The sequence below is a fragment of the Ambystoma mexicanum genome, chromosome 11 (genome assembly GCF_040938575.1).
Source record: "Ambystoma mexicanum isolate Mex_15411 chromosome 11, UKY_AmexF1_1, whole genome shotgun sequence".
In the NCBI taxonomy this organism is placed as follows: domain Eukaryota; kingdom Metazoa; phylum Chordata; class Amphibia; order Caudata; family Ambystomatidae; genus Ambystoma; species Ambystoma mexicanum.
The window spans coordinates 724,219,692-724,239,644 of NC_090934.1; the positions used below are offsets into that span (position 1 = coordinate 724,219,692).

General features: G+C 43.1%; 1 protein-coding gene across 1 annotated transcript in view; it reads right to left on the minus strand.

The window, feature by feature from the left end:
* CYB5R2 (cytochrome b5 reductase 2) overlaps nucleotides 1–19,953 on the minus strand; it is a 208,378-nt gene that overhangs the window by 38,187 nt on the left and 150,238 nt on the right. Inside the window, exons 5-6 of the mRNA XM_069623601.1 lie at nucleotides 18,528–18,657; nucleotides 8,950–9,033 (exon numbers count right to left, since the gene is read on the minus strand). Coding sequence (XP_069479702.1) covers nucleotides 8,950–9,033; nucleotides 18,528–18,657 — 214 coding nt within the window. The remainder of the gene's footprint in view (nucleotides 1–8,949; nucleotides 9,034–18,527; nucleotides 18,658–19,953) is intronic.

The following is a 19,953-nucleotide window of genomic DNA, read 5'->3' on the forward strand; positions in this document are numbered from 1 at the left end:
AGCCTTTTGATTTGGGAATGATTTTATTACTACGCAATATAACTGTTAGAAGAATCAGATTTGAGAGCCAACTGAGATTGCAGCAGGGAATCAATCAACGGGAAAGAAGATACAAATGAGCACAAGAGATATCTATTTAAAAAATTCAAGACAGAAATGGAGCTTCTTGTCCGGTGACTAGGGGTCACCTCTTAGACCCATAGCACGGCGCTACGCAAATCGGTTCAGAACTCCGAGCTGAAAATCCAGTGCCGCCAGGGGATTTGAAATCCACCAGAGAGCAGTCCATCTTTGTATGTGCTTATGGGTCAGGCTGGGTTCATATCTTGGGATTCTCTACAGGTGTCTTAACCAATTGGATATTTGGAAGACCAAGAGCAGACAAACTGAACCTAAGCAAAACTGATGTCCTGCTGTGCCCAACCAAAGCAATGAGCACAGCAATTATTGCCTCACCAGACGAGAAGTGGCATGCCCACAGATGAACAGAGAGGTCACGCGCATCAGAATCCTTAGGACAGTTCTTGAATGCAGGAGGCACACATGAAATCTCCACCTGGCAAATATCAGGCAAAAAGACCTTTCCTCATTTTCCCATACAGAATGCTTCCAACCATCTGCCAGGTTCTTTCAAAATTGACATACACAAACAGAAGCAACCTGGGCCTTTCAGAATTAGATCATATCAAATACTGCTGTGACTGGGCAGGAGGGAACACATTACATGTGCATTAAAGCACTATACTGGCTACTAGTTAGAAGCCGTATTCAATTATTGGTACCTTGCATCCCCTATTGTGCGTACATAACAGAGGGTGGAATTCATCAGTAGGAAATTCAAACCACATGAATTGAAAAGAAATGTAATACTAAGCAAAGTTGCATTCCTGATGGAGCCACATTGCAAAATGAGATGTTCTGCAGCCAACTTATTCCCAGACATGATCAAACTGTGGAACCCAAAGCATAAAGAAATCGACATAATACAAGACATGCTTGAATTCTTTGTACTTAAGGCGTGGATCTTTACAATACCCTAAGAAGACACAGGTACTTGAGCAGATCACAGATAGCTTTTATACAAACATGGCACAGATTGAGGTTAATGCCAAACCAACCAGGCAACTCTATCCAATACAGAGGACTGATATTCGGACAAAAAGAAAAACTCTACCATATGGGCACACAAAGCAGAGCCAGCCACGAAAGAACTGCCCTTATGGCTTCTAGGAGACGTTCCCATTTATCTTTCAGGAACGCTTTTTTTGGTGGGCTATTAGGTCTTTATAGGTAGCCCTCAATAAGCGTAGTGCTGCTCTATCAGCCCCCTCAATATTCTTTAAACAACATTTTAAGATTCTTTTGGCTTCTCTACACTCCTCGCTGTACCTGCCCTGGTGACTAATAGCGCAAGCTTTAAGTACACCACCTGGTCTGGTAGCCTGGGGCTGGATCAGCAATATCAGTGAATCAAATTCTTCCAAGATTTCTAAATTGGGCAAATTGCCCATGTATCATTTTTCAGTAGCCTCTAAGATGCTATTGTACAGAGCCGGAATACAATTCTTCTCCTACAATTTGGCCCACTAAATCGTACCCCAGGCATGCCCTGTGATCGCAATAGCGGTATTCCCTACCAATAGTTAGCCACTTGGCTTGCCATGTTCCATGTCTGAGCGTCAAACAGAGGCTGGTGATTGTTCTCACTGTGCTCTGTGACTAACGTTTTGCACAATTCACCTGTCACTGGCCAAAATAAGGATACTATTTATTAATGAGGGTCTACTATTGCCAATGAACGTGGGCCTTATCGGTTGATCGCCCTTACATCTACCACTGAAGGCCCTCAATCCCAGAATGTAGAAAATACATGCAACTTCAATAGCGTGGACATTTGTGCGACTCAGATAATCTGGGTTGTCCCAGACCTCTTTCTTTTCGTCCAAAAAGCCATCTAGGGCCTTTAGGGGTGCGTACTAGAGGTTGAAATCTCTGACCATTAGCACAAGTGCGTGTTTGAAGTTGCCCATTTCCCAGTTTTCTATGGTATATTGACTCCTTCTGATCATATTTATCTTGTTGTATTCAGAGGGCCTATTATACATGTTAAAAAGGAATATGTGATGTCCTAAACTCGTTTTTTTTATATACATGTGTTAAAGAACAGATCCTGCCTCAGAGCTCGTTACCTCCCAATTAAGGTGTGGGTCCACCCAGTTTGCGTGGATGTGAGCTATACCCCAAATTCCCGTTAGCCCAGGAATACTGATCTGAAACCTCCGCTATAGCCATGCCTAAGCCATGCTTATAACGGCCTATTTGAGCCATAGCCCAGCCTTGATGCAAAGGCTCTTATATTTAGTAAAATGCAAGCTGCAAGCTCAGACTTAGAAATGTTAAATTAAATTACAACAGTGTTCTTATGCGAGGAACTGGGACACGTACCAGTGACCTTGAAGCTGGAACACTATAGTCTTTTTCTATAAACAAAGCCATTCACTGCTTTCTAGGATTTTCTGGGACTAGCGACAAGTGTTCTAATGAATGGTAAACAAGAGATAGCAATGCGAAATAACTACAGCACTGCAGATAAACTACAGAACTCTTTCCTTCTCAACATTAAGTGGTCAAGCAGCTTTAAACTACTTACAGATAGGGATGTGCTGAGCTGACGTTGCTTTAGTATATACAAGTTCGATGCTGTACACTGATATCTTTTGTTTGGTCAACTTTGAGTTGTTGGAGGACGAAGCAGACCTTGGATAGTTTACACAAGCTTGATGCTGTTCGCTGCTATCACTGCTATGGAGCAGGTCTCTCCCCCTCCCTTCTGTTTAGACAACTTTGGTGGTCGTAGACTTGGACAGTCTGAGCCCAGTGAGTGAGTATAAGTAAGAAGGGCTTTAAGCCCCACACACAGCGGTTCGGTGGCAGAGATAGCAAGAAGACAAGGGGCAAAAAACAAAGGACTGGAGGAAGTAGAGGTCTTCCAGAAGGGAGGGGTCCAGTCACTCATTTTTTCCTTGCTGGATTTTAAAGCCACTAAGCTGGATGTTTGCCTATTTTGAGGCATTATGTGTTCCCAGAGGACTCTCCCTATTGACATTTGAGCAGAACCTTGATTTTTATTGAGCTGTATGAGGAATCATTTTACTTTTCTCCTTCAAGAGAAATCAGCTGGCCACCTAAGAGCAGACCTTATTCTTGATTGGTTACATGCTGCCACCATTAATCCCAATTGATATTTAACATTTTTTTCATCATTTATTCCTATTTTCATGTTTTTTAATGGTGCTCTGGTAGGTGGCTTTTTGATATTTTTTGCATTTTTCCTGCCTTGTGTAATCTGCTTCAGGCATCCAGTCTTCTCCAGCTCTCATTTCCCTACCTGCTATAGTTGGTGAGTATGAGAGGCCTTTTACCGTTCATTGATAGCAAATTAAGAAAGGTATTGAAGTAGTGCTTGAGGCAGATGCTTCTATGAGGTTACCCATCATGATTTGGTGAAGCAGGTGCTTCGATGGAGATTGCCTGGCATGATTTGTGAGGTCACCTACCATGAACTGGTGAGACAGGTAGTTGGTTTTTAAGGTGACAATGATTTCTTGAAGAAGGTTGATCAGTCTTAGTCTTGACATTAATTTCAGCTTTCTTATTAATGACCTTTTGCATTGTAAGTGTGTTGTGCATAGTGAAAATAATAATAGCAATGTTTCTTCATGACTTATTTCTCATAATTAACATATTTACTTTTTTACATGATCGTGTAAGAAGCATTCATTGTGTGTTCATTACTGAGAATTCTGTCAGAAGTCTTTGAACATGCATTTAAAGAATGGGGCGTCTATCTAAATGCATTGTGTATATATGTGTCATATATAATTATAAATGTTCTTTTATAATACAATTAATACCAGAGATTGGGATTCAAACCTTTGTTGCTCTGCGTTGTCTCACTTCCAAGACAAACACATTGCCCCTGAGCTATCGCCCCTCACCAATATATGGTACATGTCTTCAATACACACCAAGTGTTACTGGATGGTGTGAGCAGTGGACTATCAATAAGAATATATGTGACATTGGTAAACCCCTCCTGGGCAGATGAAAGATTAGCCGATTACTTCAGGGGTTGCTGCCTACTCTCTTTACTGATGCACAGTGACGGGTACATTCTTTCCCCTACCCCTACTCCAACCACAGCCCCTGCTTGGGGAGTCTTGGACACTCTGCTGGGGATGGAAGGAAGGCTTTGGAGGTATGGGTGATAAACATCACATCAATACTGGCATTTTTGGGGGGGCTCACTATAGTCTTTGGTTTATTTTCCCTATTGCGATTTCAGTAGATTATTGCGTTAACCTTTAGTTCCACTACTACATTGGTTATTCAGGAAATCAATGCTGCTAATTTTTGTAATGTTTGGTAATGCCACAGAGGGTGAGATTATAATAACATAATCCTTTCCTCCCTACCTTACATATTTCATGATCTTCGTGTTCTACCTGATATTTTTATCCTTGCATGATTTTTCCCCTCTTAAGCTAATGGCCTCAGTAGTGGCAAACTCAATCCTATCTAAATTAGCATTAACAATGCAGTTAGAAGGTGACGGTGTGTTGGTGGGGTATGCAGTAATACAATTGCGGCAAAAATTTCGGCTTTACAAAAAAAAATCGCAGCAAATATGCTGTGGCTGACCCGGTAAAGGTGTACCCCATTATACCATTTAAGGGGAGCAGGGGTTGCGGGGGTGTCCCCCGCTCCCCTTAAATGGTATAATGGATCTGGGGCTTGCAGGGGTGTACCCTGCATTCTTTACATGGATTGCAGTGGCAAAACCACTCCCTTTTTGCCGCGATTTTTTGTGTAAACAGCCATTTTTGCCACAACTTTACACATGGAACCGTTGGTGGAACTTTGATTGCTACCATCTAATGCGTATAACAAATGTTCAATTTCCTGAATTTATATGTTGGCTTCTCGTATTGGTGTAGAAAATGTATTCAATTGTTTTGAAGATTTAAGCAGGGACAAACTGGATGTTGCTTTTCTTTTCGACATTGTAAGAAAGAAACAAAATCGTATACAAGACACATACCAAAGTAGCGTATCAATAGAACAAACAGAACAGTTTATGGGGAAAAAGAAAATCAGTAAGTAAAAAATTAGGTAAAAAATAAGTAAATTATGTGCAAGCACTATCGCCAATATATCACATACTCATTGCATTACATAGATCATTCAAACCTTTTGAGTCAGTCTTCATAAAAGTGCATAATGACATTAAGCACAAATTAAAAATATGATCCTGGTCGAAATCTGTGACAACTAAAATGTCTCACTTCTGTTAGGGCCTGATTTACAAAAGTGTTTTTGGATGGGTAAAACACGTTGTAAATCAGGCCCCAAGTATCTAAAAACCAGGGAGCAAAGAAACTAGAAGAAAATAAGACAAACCAGTAAGTGTTCTCCATACGAGTCATGTGGTGGATGTGCTCATTAATCTTATAAAACACTTTAACCACATCCTGTCAGTGGAGCTGAGCTAAGGCAGCAACTAAAATATGAAGTAATGGTAAAATACTAATACACGAAACCAAACAACACTGCCTTTAGTAGCATTTACATCGTAGGGGTAAGGAATGCCCAACAGCTAGAGGGGCAGTCTGAGTTCGTCCCCCCTGCCGCCCCTACCTTGAGGTTCCTCTAACTACCAGGCTCCAGACTCTGAAAAAAAATAGGCAAAGTTCTTGTCGTTGCTCTACTGGCAGTAAACATACAGGTTACCTTTGCCAATGCCCCTGTAGTTTGCTGTATGACACTATAGATTTTCTTGTTGGGAAAAAGCGGAGAGTCCGCCTGTGATTTTAGGGGTCCATAGTCACTGCTGGCCTGCTGTTGTCCTTATTATCGCTAAAACCATTAGGGTAAACAACCTAAGCACTGACAGGGCTGACTGGACTGGGCTGTGTCGGTGCAGAAGCACCCCCTGCACACTGCAGGTACACAACAGCACACAACAGCTCAAAACAGTAGGGTGTGCTTAGTGCGGGCTTCGTTGGGGACTTCCGATGGACGCTGTTTGAGCATGGATGTCGCCACCAGCAGTCCTCCAATCCAGATAGTGAGCATGTTGTTAATCCCTTCTAGCTAGAGATGCTATCAAGTTAGACATCATCCTGCTGTTACTGGTGCCAGGTTGAGCCACTATCTGTTCCACCCAGTTACCTCCTAGCCCTAGGCCTACAAAATCTAATGGTAAGACACCACATGGACTTTAATAAGACATCTGATACAGCTCAGCAAACTCTTACAGAATGTGGCCCCCAACGCTGTTTTGGGTTTATAGTAACTAGCAGTGGAGAGATGATCATGCTTGCCGCAAAATATGGTGTATACTTGACAGGAGATTTGAGGCAAAGGGATACAATGGCCCGGGTCCAGCAGACTACAAGATAACCTTGCGTGTTAGATCTCATTGCCATGCCCTTTCTGAAGGAAAAGCCTCTTAAGTAGGGACGTAGTAACCTGCTTTGGACTCTCACATTTGGAGTGTGCTATTCTAATTCCGAACCTGCTTATTGTTTTTGGGAGCTACAGCCATAAGCTTCCACAATTCCTGCTCCAGGAAACGTATGTAGTTATTAATCTATTGCACACCATCAGATTTGGAGCGCAGAGCTTGGCAGTGTTGATTGGTTTCCTAACCACTTCCTCATCTCTTGCTTTCCTAGTTGCACATTACTGATCTTTTGATATTCAACCCTCCACGATGAAGCGCCTGAGGCTTCCCAGCTGTTCTGCTGCTGCTGCCACTAGTGTAGCTGGTGTGCGACTTCCACAGGCCTTCGTTGGACAACGGCTTGGGGGAGGTGGGGTGGGGGGCAGACAGCAGTTTGAGCTCTCAGGTCTTTGGCCTCATTGGGGGAGTCTGCGCTGTTTGGGAGCCTTAGGACTTTGTGGCTTAGAACTAAGTGAGGTTGGAGACCGATGCCGGTGATCCATGGCATAGTGGGATGCATGTTTACTATTTGTATATTGGGGGCAGGCAGTGGTTAAGTGAGGTGTTCATGCACTGCACATTTCAGGGGCTACAATGGTGCTCTTGTTGAGCACTGTCCGGAAGCACTCTAGCTCCTGCCTTACACTTATCCTGCCATTATCTCTGTTGCCTGGCACTGCTCTGCCTGGTCCCACACCCCCATCCCAATGTGGCCAATGCATTGATGTGAAGTCCCTTCCAACCTTTTACTATGACCTAGGTTTCTGGCTAATTTGGGTCACACAAGCACAAAAGATTCAGATCAAATCAACTTAGTGTAAGAGAGAACAGATAGGAGGCGAGCCAGCCCCTCCTCACCAATATATCTGAAAGGGTGACTTTGATATATATTTTTTTCCTAGCTATAGTAGTTATGTTGTTTTGTAGTGCTGTAAATAAAGATCTTAATGAGCTCTTAGCGAGAATATTCATCATCAGCCTAACACTGTATGTCAGACTGGTGCAACACAAGCCTATATGATCCTTTAACAGAGTACTGCAGGTGCATTCATGTATTTTAAATGTTCAACATGTTCAAATCAGGTACTGATACATACAATATGTTCCTTTGAAATAGGAATGTATGCAGGCGTGCAGATCTTTGCTGAAAGTGCAACACCAAGTTCTTTTGCACCTGCCATGACTTTGGGCACTGACATTACATTGTGAGTGGCATTAAAGGCAGTAGGCAGCATACAGAAGAAGGTAGGCATATCTCCTTTCAGTTTCAGGACAACTGATGGCTTATTTAGCCAACGAGGGGGCGAGAGGCAAATCTCGCAGACAATCATGGGATCCTTTGTAATCCCACAGTCATGAATGATTACTGGAATCACCACTGACTACCTAAGCCCAGTGAGAACTGGACGCGCCCGGGATCAACTACACAAATACTGCATCAGGCAAGCTCCATGAAGGACTGTTTGGTGTGATGCCCCGACCGACTCATATGTAACGTAGCTCTGCTCGTGTCTTGGTGTGCTCCCAAGACATGCCCTCTGTTTCTCGGTTCTACGTTATTTCGTCGCGGGACTTTTCATCGCCGTTTTTTTGTGGTGGGGATACCCCCCCCCAACCTCCCACTTTTTTTTTTTAATTATTCCCTTTCACCCACAAATTTGTATTTAATGTATTTAATTTTTAACCCCCCCCCCCCCAAAAAAAACGGCAATGAAAAGTCCCGCAACGAAAAATCCTGCGGCAAAAGAACTGTATACCCTGTTTCTCATGGCGTTACTTGCATGAATATATCAACCGCTATTTCAGGTGATTCAACTGCGAAAAGTACCACTACAACCTAATACCTTATGTAGAAAGTATAATGTCTATATTATAAAGCACATCTCGATACTGAAATATTGCACTGTGCAGCGAATGTATTGTGGTCACTATCTTATTCTCACAGAATTCCTGATATATTGTGTTAAAGTATTACTATAGACTTTTGGGCAGCCATTACAGAACGGGTGAACTTTACTATGCTGGGGTAGTTGTGATTATCACCTGCAAGTACTGAACCACACCGTTACTTGGTGCAATTCCTTTGTACTTGCTTTCACCGCCCAGGTGGGAAAATAGACCCCCAAGTATTTAGTCATTTCTAACCTGCTGTTTTTCATATTGAGGACACTGGTACTGAGAATGTGTCCTGTGATTTCCGGATAAGAATGAATCAGTAGCCTTAAATCGAAGTTTGAGGATGTGCTGGATAATCCACCAATCACTGCTCACCAAAAGGCAGCCAATGCGGCTAAATGCACATGTGCATTCCTGACTAGGTCAGCCCACACCAACTATGCAATCAGTTTGTGAATGCAGAACAGTGTATTTTGTGAAGCCCAGGTGTGCAGTCCTTATGCACAAAACACATGCTGGTCGCCCAACAAAACAATGACTATTCTCACCTGTTCCCCCTGCAATCATTCCAATGTGTTTTGCAAATTTCTTCTGTGGTTCAGACTTTTTGTCGGGTCTAATGGCGAGCTTACCTGGAAAAAAGGCACATAAAAAAAGCAAAGATCTGTTAGAGACAAGAACATAGTTTACACACTTAGTACGTGCACGACTGCACACTAAATGCTCCTATGACCTATGCTCTAGGTGTTGGAGTAACAAAGGTTATCCTGACTGCAGGGTTAATATTTAATCCCCTTACTCAACAGCACCAAAGGTTCACATAAAGAAGAGATAGTGTGCCACTTCTGCCAAGCTTTCAAAGCAACCTAGCAGCTTGGCACAGATTCTGTGCTTACTCTACTTACAGCCTTTGGAACAAAATCTCTTAGCTAAACACTTACAGTACTGGAACCAGCTGGGTTACCTTGCAACCCCTAAAATATGAAGCAATGACACCCAGCTGCAAGAATTAGAATGAAGTCTCGAAAACGGAAACGAAGGAGCACATTCTGAATAAATGACTGTATAACAAATACACCATTTGTTATAAGGAAATAGACTTTTGTTGGTATACAAAGACATTTACCAAACATTGTATTCATTTAAAAAACAATGGATAGAAATAAACAAGGCTATTCCAAATAACCGATCAAATATTGATACATACACAATTGGAATAACAAAAAAGACTCATTGTACTAAACCATTAATATAGAACTAATTAATCGTTGATGTGGTACAGTATTTTACTTTAAGAGCAATATTTAAGGTAAACCAATGTTTGGCACAAACTTCGTTCTGTGTCGGCATGCTCACCACAAAGACGGATTTACCACCAACATAACCTTAGGGTACGCTGTCAATCACCCAAAAATGTTTCCCTGCATTCGTCATCAAAGCGGGCATCCTTTTTGAGATGTTCCTCTGCTTTATGCTTAGCGGCAACAACCAATTCTGGTTCACCCTTCCTTATGCATTCTTTGTATTCTTTATATGCCTTAATAACCTTCGCAGGGTTATTTGGTTTCACAGGCTATTAACCTGGTCACTAGCCAGGTTAATAGCAGACACTTTGCTGCTGGTACTAACTTGGTGAAGCCTCGCTCAAAGGGAGCTACACAACCCTGTATAGAGGGCCAGTGTCGCACACAAGGGCTCATGTTCACTCTCAACCCTCACTCTAGGCATCGGCCAGTTTGCCACATCATCCATGTATAGTCGATCTGGCGCTTAATCTTTCCTGAAAAAAGGTAAAGCTTGCGGAAATATCAGAAGGTGTTAAGTGGCAACTCACAAGGCACAAATATATCCTACTTTTGCTTAGGTTTAATCTTCTCAGGAACACTGGCTGAGGAAGACCCTATACCTCATGGCCACAACTAAATAATGTATGGGTTTATTCACAGCTGTGGTAGAGACAATGAACTACCCCTCAACATAAGGCGGACTAGCCTTGTGTCAGAGCATGTTCTTTCAGGCAATTGCTTTAATATCCTTTCAGTTCGCTAAGGGTATGCGATTGGTCTGTAGGTCCCCTTTCTGTACTCTACATGTTACGCAGATGCAGCTCATAGTTTCTTGCCTTTAGTTGAACCACTATCATTAACAGCAGCTGACCCCGGGAAAGCTCGCGCCTACCAAAGAGACTGCCCTTGTTTCTGCCTTTTGATGTCTTTTTAGCTGGCATGTGAAAGGCAGTATAAGCCTCACTATCAATTCCATTCATCTGCCATGTCCCTGAAAGCAACATACTAAATACTGTCCCGTGAGGGATAACCAGTCGGTGTCCTTAGGTTTCCCACACATACAAGCTTCCTATAGTGCATGACATGACACTACATTGGTCGTATGTAAATGAAAGCCTGTGCTCCCCCTTAGGATTTACCCATCAGAGCGCATCACTCCGGTCTCCTTTGATTGCCTATAGTGATGAAGAAACATTATTGTGAACTTCTACAATAAGAGGGATGTCTGCATAACTGCTATTGTGAATTTAGATCTGCACACATGCCAGTGCCTGTGGGATTTTTGTTCGATTAGACATCAAATTTGTGGCCAGCTCTTTATCAAGGCCTATCCCGGGTAGCTCTCAATTTGATCTTCTGTCCAAAGCCATAATTGGGGGAGAGTGGTTGCTCCTCAAGACAGCTTATTGCCTGATTTTTTAGTTATCGTTGCAATTGTCAGACATACATGTCCTGGCTACCATTAGAGATGCTTTCTTTGCAATAGATGTGTTTGGGAGATCCTGAAAAAACAGCAGGCTTTCATCTAAAATATATGTTAACCATATAAGATTATACTGCAGGATACACTGCGTTGCCAGTTCATGGAAAGGGCCTGGTTCCCTCTAGGCATATCACTAAATTCAACTCAAAGCAACTCAATTCGACTGAATTCAACTCAAAGCTCTTACCCTCACCCATAAATGTCTAGCCAATGTAGCACCAAAATACTTGGTGGATAAATTCACAAAAAAGTTATCTGCACGACCGACCCAGGCAATATATATACATTGCCTTTAGGTCCCCAGATATAACCTTAAAAAGGCAGGAGAAAGCAGTTCGCCTGTCATGGCAGCACAGATATGGAACGCTATGCCCCTAGCCTTAAGGTCGGACCCTTCATTCCCTAGCTTCAGAACTAAAACAAAAAACTGTCTCCTGGATTTGTTAACTATCATGGATGACTGCTGCGCCGGGTATGACTTTCACCTTCTGATCCTACACAGTATAGAATTACTGTAAATTCTCTGATCCTTCAGAGCTATACAATAACTGTAAATTCTCTGATTCTAATTCTTTGTAATTTCCTCATGTATGTATGACTTGCAATGTTGTATTAGCTAATGTCTGTAAACTATGTAATGTAAAAAGTTAAAAAGTATTTAATGTATTGTATAACGCGGCCAGTTACCTCAGGGTTTGGAGCTCTATATAAATAAATAAACAAACTAAGGCAAGGTCTGGTATTGAATGTTGCCCGTCTCAAATAGCATAGTCTTTCCCGTTGGGCATGCTTCTTGGGCAAGGCCTAGCTGTACATGCTGGAAAAACATTGTTAAACAGGGGAATTATGTTAGTAGCAGTGGAGGGGATAAACCAGGCACCCATCCAAAGCAAGTCCATCTATAATGCTGCTATTATTAAAAATCACAACAATATTGTTTCCCTCCACCACTCTATACATAATCCCGACTGTCCAAATTCTTTGAGCCCTGGGCCGACCCTTCCCCATTATGGAGCAGCATTGTTTGACATGTCTAAACGGTTCTATGAAGGATCGCAACAAAAACGGCTGCTTTTTTAAGGGTGATTTTGTGCAGTTTTCAATGGACAGGATTAGGATCATTTCGGGGGGGGCACACCTCTACCCACCCCCGCCAACTCCAGTGCTGGCAGGATTTCCATTGTCTCTGTGTCTTTCACCCCTCCAGAATTCCCCTTGTGCTCCACCACACCTTCCCTTCCCCACCACAAACATCACACACACACACCACACGCAAATCACAAAGGTACCTGTTTCTCTTCACACCCTCCACCTTCTTCCAAGCCACTGCTGATGAGCCTATCGGCCACTGTGCGCACTTGAGGGCAGCGTGGGGGCAGGTTCGGCAGCCTTTGGTATGCCATCTCCTTCGACCGTGATCAATAGATCGCAGGCAAAAGACTGTATAACGTCTAATCTAATGGACAACCTAATTGCTGGAGGAAATCCTAACTTTCCCCTCACGTTTTTATCAAAAGGAGTAATTCCTGTTAGGATAACAACTTTTCCCTTGATTAAGTTTCTTTTGCATATTTCAGACTCCATCAGATATGGGGCAACAGTCTGGAAAGATATCTGATCATTTCCCTGTGTCCTCCTTTGGGGACCCATACCCTCCTAGATACCGTTTTTTCTACCAGATGATGTTAGGGCTTTTGGTTTTTATGAATCCATTATCTGCAAAAGCAATAATGCCCAAGCGTTGATGTCAGGCTGGTTACATGTTTTCGCTTGCTCTTTGGATTGAGCCTTTTGGTCAGAGGTGGGGGAGGGGAGCAAGAAGTGGTTTCTCCCTTCTTACTCGAACTATTAACTTTTGAATTGTAACCTCATCATTCCTCCATCTGCTAATAAATCTAAATGTACATGAGGCTCTCGCTGCTCTTCAGATGCATTATTTCATCTATTAATTGATCCCATTATTGTGATATAACCCTTATGCAGTTTCTCACTTATGTGATGGCATTCTCCAAACTTTGTGTAAGCTTTGAACTAGGGTTATTAATTTACGGGGCATCAACAGTATCTCTAAGCTTGTTGTAGCAGACTTTCTCAGGAGCCACTTGTTTCAGTAGCTAAACTGTCAAGGAATGTGTACATGCTAAAATGTATGTTCCTATCCCAGTACCTTGGTTGTTCACCAGTTTTGTTTGATGGTCCTAGCTGTGCACTAATGAAATATCACAAGTCGTAAGCTACCTCCATTTACCTATATAGCTATAACTAGGCAAAAACCTTCTTGGTCTTAAAAGATTTATGTTTATACCATGAGCAATGTGTTTTTTAGCTGCCTTTGACGGTGCCTCCATTTCCTCAATTAGGTATCTATTAGCGCCATCAAGGCCTTTTTGTATGGCAGAGCCATCCTAGGGGAGCGTTCTTTCACTTTCCTCTTCAACATTATCGGGAAGATGACAGTTTACAACACCTCACGACATTTGAGAGGTTCTGAGGTACACTAGTGTCCGAGCTCTGCCTCTAGTTCTGCATGTACACAATATGACAATAACAATTAATTCATATTTTATAACAAGCTTAATACTGGGGACCAGTCTCTAAGCACAGGACCGGGATTTGAACCTGTGTTGCTCTGCGTTGTCTTGCTTCCAAGACAAGCGCATTGCCTCTGAGCTAGGCTCCCGTCCCTGTAACAATGCAACAATGAGAGTCATAAGTAATCACAAATTATCATAACAATTAGCACTGCATCAGTCTGACTCTTTCTACCACCCTGTCAGCACTGAATGAAGTGACTGAAGTCTAGCTGACCTCTGAAAAGCCAAGATTATAAAGAGTTCAATAAGGAAGGGGTTTGTAAATTGTAAAATTCCCAAAACCTCAGTGGGGGACATCGGACTGGTTCAAGGGAGAGCCAAAGTTCACATGCTTTCAGGGTACTTTCCCATAAGCCACAGTCTCATCCATATTCTCTCTGACCCTCCTTTTTGTCACTTGTTGTTGGCGGGATACAACCACCTCTGGCTCATCTTGTAGCTGCTGTAGACATTGTGCGTTGGGTCTCTCCCACAAGCTGTATGGTGGTAACAGAGCTTCTGCTCAGCTTACATACAGAGACACCTGGGTTTGTCTTGTCTAGTTTCCAAGGGTGAGTTTAAGAGAGCTCTGTCACCTCCCTCGGCTGGGGTCCTGACCTCCCTCTTCCGCACTTCTCAACTCTGGTACTGGTCCTGCGTTTCCTGGACACCATGTCATGTTCTTGTTCCTACTCCAACCATGGGTTTAACACCTTCAAACTGGGGTCTCACCGCAACTCCCTGCTTTGGGCCAACGGTGCCCTCTCATACCTTCCTGATCTTGCTAGCTATGTCCTAGGGAGAAAACTGTCACTTTCCTCCAACCTCATCTTTATGTTTCAACCTAACCTCCTCATGAACTTTCCAACCAACTGCCCCCTAATGTTTCCAACCAACCTCCACCTCCTCCTCCTCCTCCTCCCCAACCTGCATCCTCCTGATTTATCCAACTCACCTCCAGCTGTTTCCAATCTACTTACTCCTAATGCATATGAAGGAACTACCCTTTGCGAATGCACCACATGACATTTATGCCAAGGTTACTTAGGATGAAACCCCACGTTTCACAAATTAAACAAGTATGTCGGAGCCCCTCTACAGAGAACAGACATGGGTCAAATACCCTGCTCTATGGAATTTCTCCCACAGGGTCTATAACCACGTTCAAAGGACAATCCAGATGTGGACCCCTTGCTCACTATGCTTAGAAAAGCACAGCTTCACCTCACTGATGAGGCCCGACTAGGCCCAAACACGTGTCTGGGGTTGCTGATGGTACTCTTGTACAGAGGACAATGGACTAGCATTTCGGTGCTGGACTGCCCAAGTGGGTGGGACCAGACTGATATTGTCATGCGGCAGCCTTGGAGATTGTGGAGCAGGTGGAGACTCCATTAACATTTCCATTACGTTTCCCCATCAAACGTGCATTAGCGGTCTAGTTGTCAACCTACATGGCCACCGCCTGCTTATACTGGAAATGCTTCACTGGCTCGGGGCGTTACAACCCTAGTCTCACTCCAGGGTAAGACATTCCGAAGGCTCCACTTTGCTTTCCTCCTGTGCCCTCCTGGCCTCGCCCATTGCTATTTCTTTTCTCCAGCGTACGCACTGTGTGTTTGGACTTTTACCGCTCCGTGACTTTTTCTTTTGCTGCTTTTGCTTTCTCGCTGCTTGCAGCGTTCCGAGGGATTCTTTCCCTTTGCCTTGCGTTGTGCAGTATTCAGCACGAACGCTCCTCTCGGTGTGAAAGTCATCTTGCTTGACTATTGTTTGTTCGCTCCTCACTTCTTTGCGTGCCTCTTGACTGTTTTATGCATGTCTGGCATTCAGTCACGTCTGAAGGCAAAAACTCCATAAACCTTGCTCATCTCACAGTCACTCCTATCCGCTGTTTACTACAAGGGTGACTGTGATCTCAGCATACCGCGACCGACAGACCTGGATGTCTATCTGCCTTGTTACCAATATAAGGCTATTCCATATGGTGAAGAAAGTCATGTCCATTATTTATACCATTGAAGGACCTGCACTCCATTTCTCCTGCACACCATCTCTACCAGGGGTTTTCTGCCTAACGGATTTTCCCTGTGCTGGGGCTGGCTCCCCAGAGACCCCACTGCCTGGCAAAAAGCAATTAAGGCAGTGTGGCCTCCAGGGGAGCTCGCCCTTACCTCTTCGAAAATAATAAAGGAAAAAAGGTGGAATCAGGGAGAAAGAAAAAAGAAGAAGCCATCGAGGAAGCAGAGGAAGCTTCAGGAACATCAGGTGACGATTCTACAAGGAAGGAAGTCGTAGAATCCGAGAGATATGCAAATGATATTTCTCCTCTGTGAAAGGTAGAGTGATTTCAAACTTGGTTGCAGACCCTCCGGAGTGGGAACCTACCCATAGAACAGGTTATTTGTCTGTGTTTGTTCTCAGTAGAGGGTCTCCCAGACCTTTTGCATATATACATAGAATATTGTATTTGAGATACTGTGAACAATATCCCATTACTCCCCTTACATAGCCATAACCTATCCACACATGGCTGGAACAGAGTCCCTGCCTGTTTACTAAGGGCAATCAGAGTATTCCTGTAGTCCAGTCTGATCTATACTCTCTTAGCTTTCAGAAAAACGGGAAACGCCTCCTTTGCCAGACAGAGAGCCCTACTCATGAGCAGGGTGATGTGTCTCTGCTTCTAATAAGGCTACAACAGGTAAATGAAGGAAAATAAGCAGAGATGGCAAGCACCAAGCTAGTTCTTCGGGTACTGGGGAGCTTCAACGGAATTAATATTTTGGTCTTGGCTGATCCCTCATTGTTCCGTAGTGCTCTCAAGTAGCCACACAACACAGGGAGTACATCAGATTTCAGCATATAAGTTCTAGGGCACTGCCGTTTAAAGAGGTAGTCTATAGCCAGTGACACAGCCCAAATATGGACTCAAACAATTGAAGATCTAAAGGAATATACGACTCATGGGATTCAAATATAAATGCTTCACTCTGGAACCTAGGTAACAGTCAGCACATGCTCTTGGAAATGGAAATATATCAAAAAGCCCTTAAAGCGTACCGATACCCTGCATGGTCTTTCTCGGAAGCATGTAGATTGCGAAATAGCTTGGAGTAACCCTGTTCAGATGCCAGACAGCATGAATTTCTGAAAATAGACAGAAGCTGCTTGAAAGTCAATAACAATGAATGTCTGAATTAATGTTTTATGTATCGCACACAATGCAAAAATAATACTTCCTTGGGCACTATGCAGCAATAAGTAAATAAAATGAGAGTCCAAGGAATTGTCATGAACTATCTGGGTATGACTTTTGAAAGATAACAAATTGAGAAATCGGTTGACTGAGCCAAGGTCGCCAATTAAACCCCCCCTCTCTCTCCCCCCTAAACACGAATTTGGAGATAACTTCAATATGGGTAGCACCAGAAGAGCTTGAGACCGATTGGAGCAATATTAGAGGCTTGTGGAGGCAAGTCGTGCACTGGAAATAGTTTACTATTTGCCCAAAACACATTTTAAACATGCAGTTATATCCAGCCAATAGTAAAGTGGAATTCTACACTTTTGTAGCTTAGAATTGTTACAAGTGTTTGCATCAGGTGAGTATCGCAGACTTGCAACTGCTATTGTGAAATTAAAGATTAATTTTGCTAGCCAGGCTAACTTCTGAAAACTATTTCCCAGCTGGAATATCGAAGGGCATTGAATATTGGCTGGAGCAAGCTATATAACAGGGATAACGTATGGTCTTGTTTGGCAATGCTTGATCCAACATTACAGAAAGTATAAAACAGTTTGTATGTCAACCATTGTCCCACCTTCCCCACCCCCACCCCTGATTAGCAGCACTGATGTTTCTTCTACTCCATAAAATTAGGAAAAAAACTCTCTGCCCCTTATTGTTGCTTGTACTGCTGCGTTGTTGCATTCATCCCAGATGCACCAGCAGCGCATGCCATGCAGAGGAGCTGTACTATTAACTTATATGAGCTGATATCTGAAGAAGTCCTATGAGATGATAAACAAATACATTCCACGTGTAGTCATTACTAGGCACAAAGAAAGCATGTGTCGCAACAAATATACCTATGTTTTTACAATTCAAATGTATTTTTGCTTGCCTAAAAGTACCCCTGTCGATGATAACTACTTGTTGACTTCTTGGAAAGTCCTTTTTCTCCCAACTTCCAAAAGTGGGACTAAAATACTACCACCTCAAAATCTTATCAGGAGCCAATTCTAGCGCACAAATTGCATGAATGGTCCTAGCGCATTGGTTCATGGCTAAGATGCTGGCCATGGTACTCAGAGCCACCAATACAAATCATTGCAAAATCAGCTTTATCTTCCTGGACCTCACACAGTAAATGTGTGCAATGTAAGTATGTGCACATTTAAGAGTACTGCAGCTTTTCTCATACTCTCACAATTACATATCACCGTCCTCCCTCCCTCCCTCAGGTTTCTGTAATCTCTTGTCAACTCGGCCCCACACTCCTGTACAGCATCCCGGATTTGAGCTGCTCCTGCTAAATGAACTAAAGATGCTCTGTAAAGCATTCTTCAGATCTGTATGTAGAGGCAGGTCTGCAGGATGTCGAATCCCTCAACCCCAACCCCACCCATCCCCCCAGTAGCGCATTCATCCATAAAAGTGATGCTGCAGTGGAGTGCAACAACCCTTACATGGGACAGATGTCAGCCACTGAAACTGTGCATGTAGCATACTCAAATCCTTATGGTTTTAGAACACCATCTATTTTGGATATCATGCCTACCTCTGCCATTGTAGACCAGGAGCCCGTTTGGCCCTCGGAAGTCAATTGTTTCTCCAATCTTCAAACTGTCCAAGTGCTGTGACATTTTTCCCCCTTCTGGAAAGTTGGGATGCACATTCTTGTAGTAGACCTTTTAAAAATAAATAAGTTATATGACTCTGTAGATCCACAAACACACAACATTCTACTTAATTGACTTCAAAGTAAGGCAGAGGAGTAAAAAAACTGTTTTAAGGACTTTGTGTTTGGAAGAGAGGACACAGAGGCGGGTTCTTATTGCCTTGCAATGTGAAAAAAGGGCAGCATAGGTGTGAAAGCGGTACACATGGAGAAGGAAAAACATGAGGAATGGGTTCAGCCAGAAGTCGAAGTGGGCGGAAGCGGTCGGGAGCGGTGCTCCAATACTTTTTATTTTTTAGTTTCACTGTTCCTATACTTTTATTTGAAAAAGAAACCGTTCTGGAACAGTTTAGTTTTAAAATAAAAGTGTAGGAAGAAGTTGAAGCTTGCACTTCAGTGCACTGCACTGCACAAATTCCCATAAATAGCAGGTGTGTTTGTTTGGGGGCGTGAATTGTGTTTGGGAGGGGGGGTAGTAATTTCTGCAGAGCAGGGTATAGTCTTCTCTGTGGCACAACCCGGTATAAATGATATGCCCGAAGCTAAAATGGCTTTGCATCTTCTCATAAACACCGGCCAACATAACCAAAAAGTAACTCCTGTACAGCTCAGACTTGACAAATATATGTTTTTTCATGTTATGCGATGGACAAAGGATAGTCTGAAGAGAATCTGATAATCTCAGGATACAGGCTGAAGTATATTTGGAAAACCTCTCTGGAAGAAAGGTTGGCCTCTTTGGTAAAAGGCTCTGTGAGTTCAATAAAGGGGTTTAAGATTAGTGGCCAGGGCAGCAATGCAAGCAATCCAAGGTTGTGCTCTCTCATCCTGCACTGGTTAAGAAACCAGCCACGCAGCAGTATCATTCACCACCTGGAGAAGCCAGACGTATACTAGGTAGGTCCAGATATACATTATTACAGTGGATCATCTTCGAGGCTGCTGTGAGGAGGGTCCTCCGACTTGAGACAAAAGTCAGGACTTTGCTTGCACATCAAACATGATAAAAACAAGAATTGTCAATTGCACTGAATTGGGGGACAGTGGAAGGATCTTTATCTACCAGCAGACCAAGATGTATTGTTGTCTCAACAGGTTTGCAATAAAAATGCAGAAATGGTGCCACTGGTCTAAACACCCTCCTTACATGAAAATGTTTCTTCCTGCCATTTGATTTGTAAGGTTTTGAGTTATCGCTTCACTAGCGGAGTATGAGCTGCCTCACCCTCAACCTCTGTATGAGCAAAGCATGTAAATTCCTAGGTGAACATATAGGCTGAATAGGAGAGAGCAGACCCCATAGGTA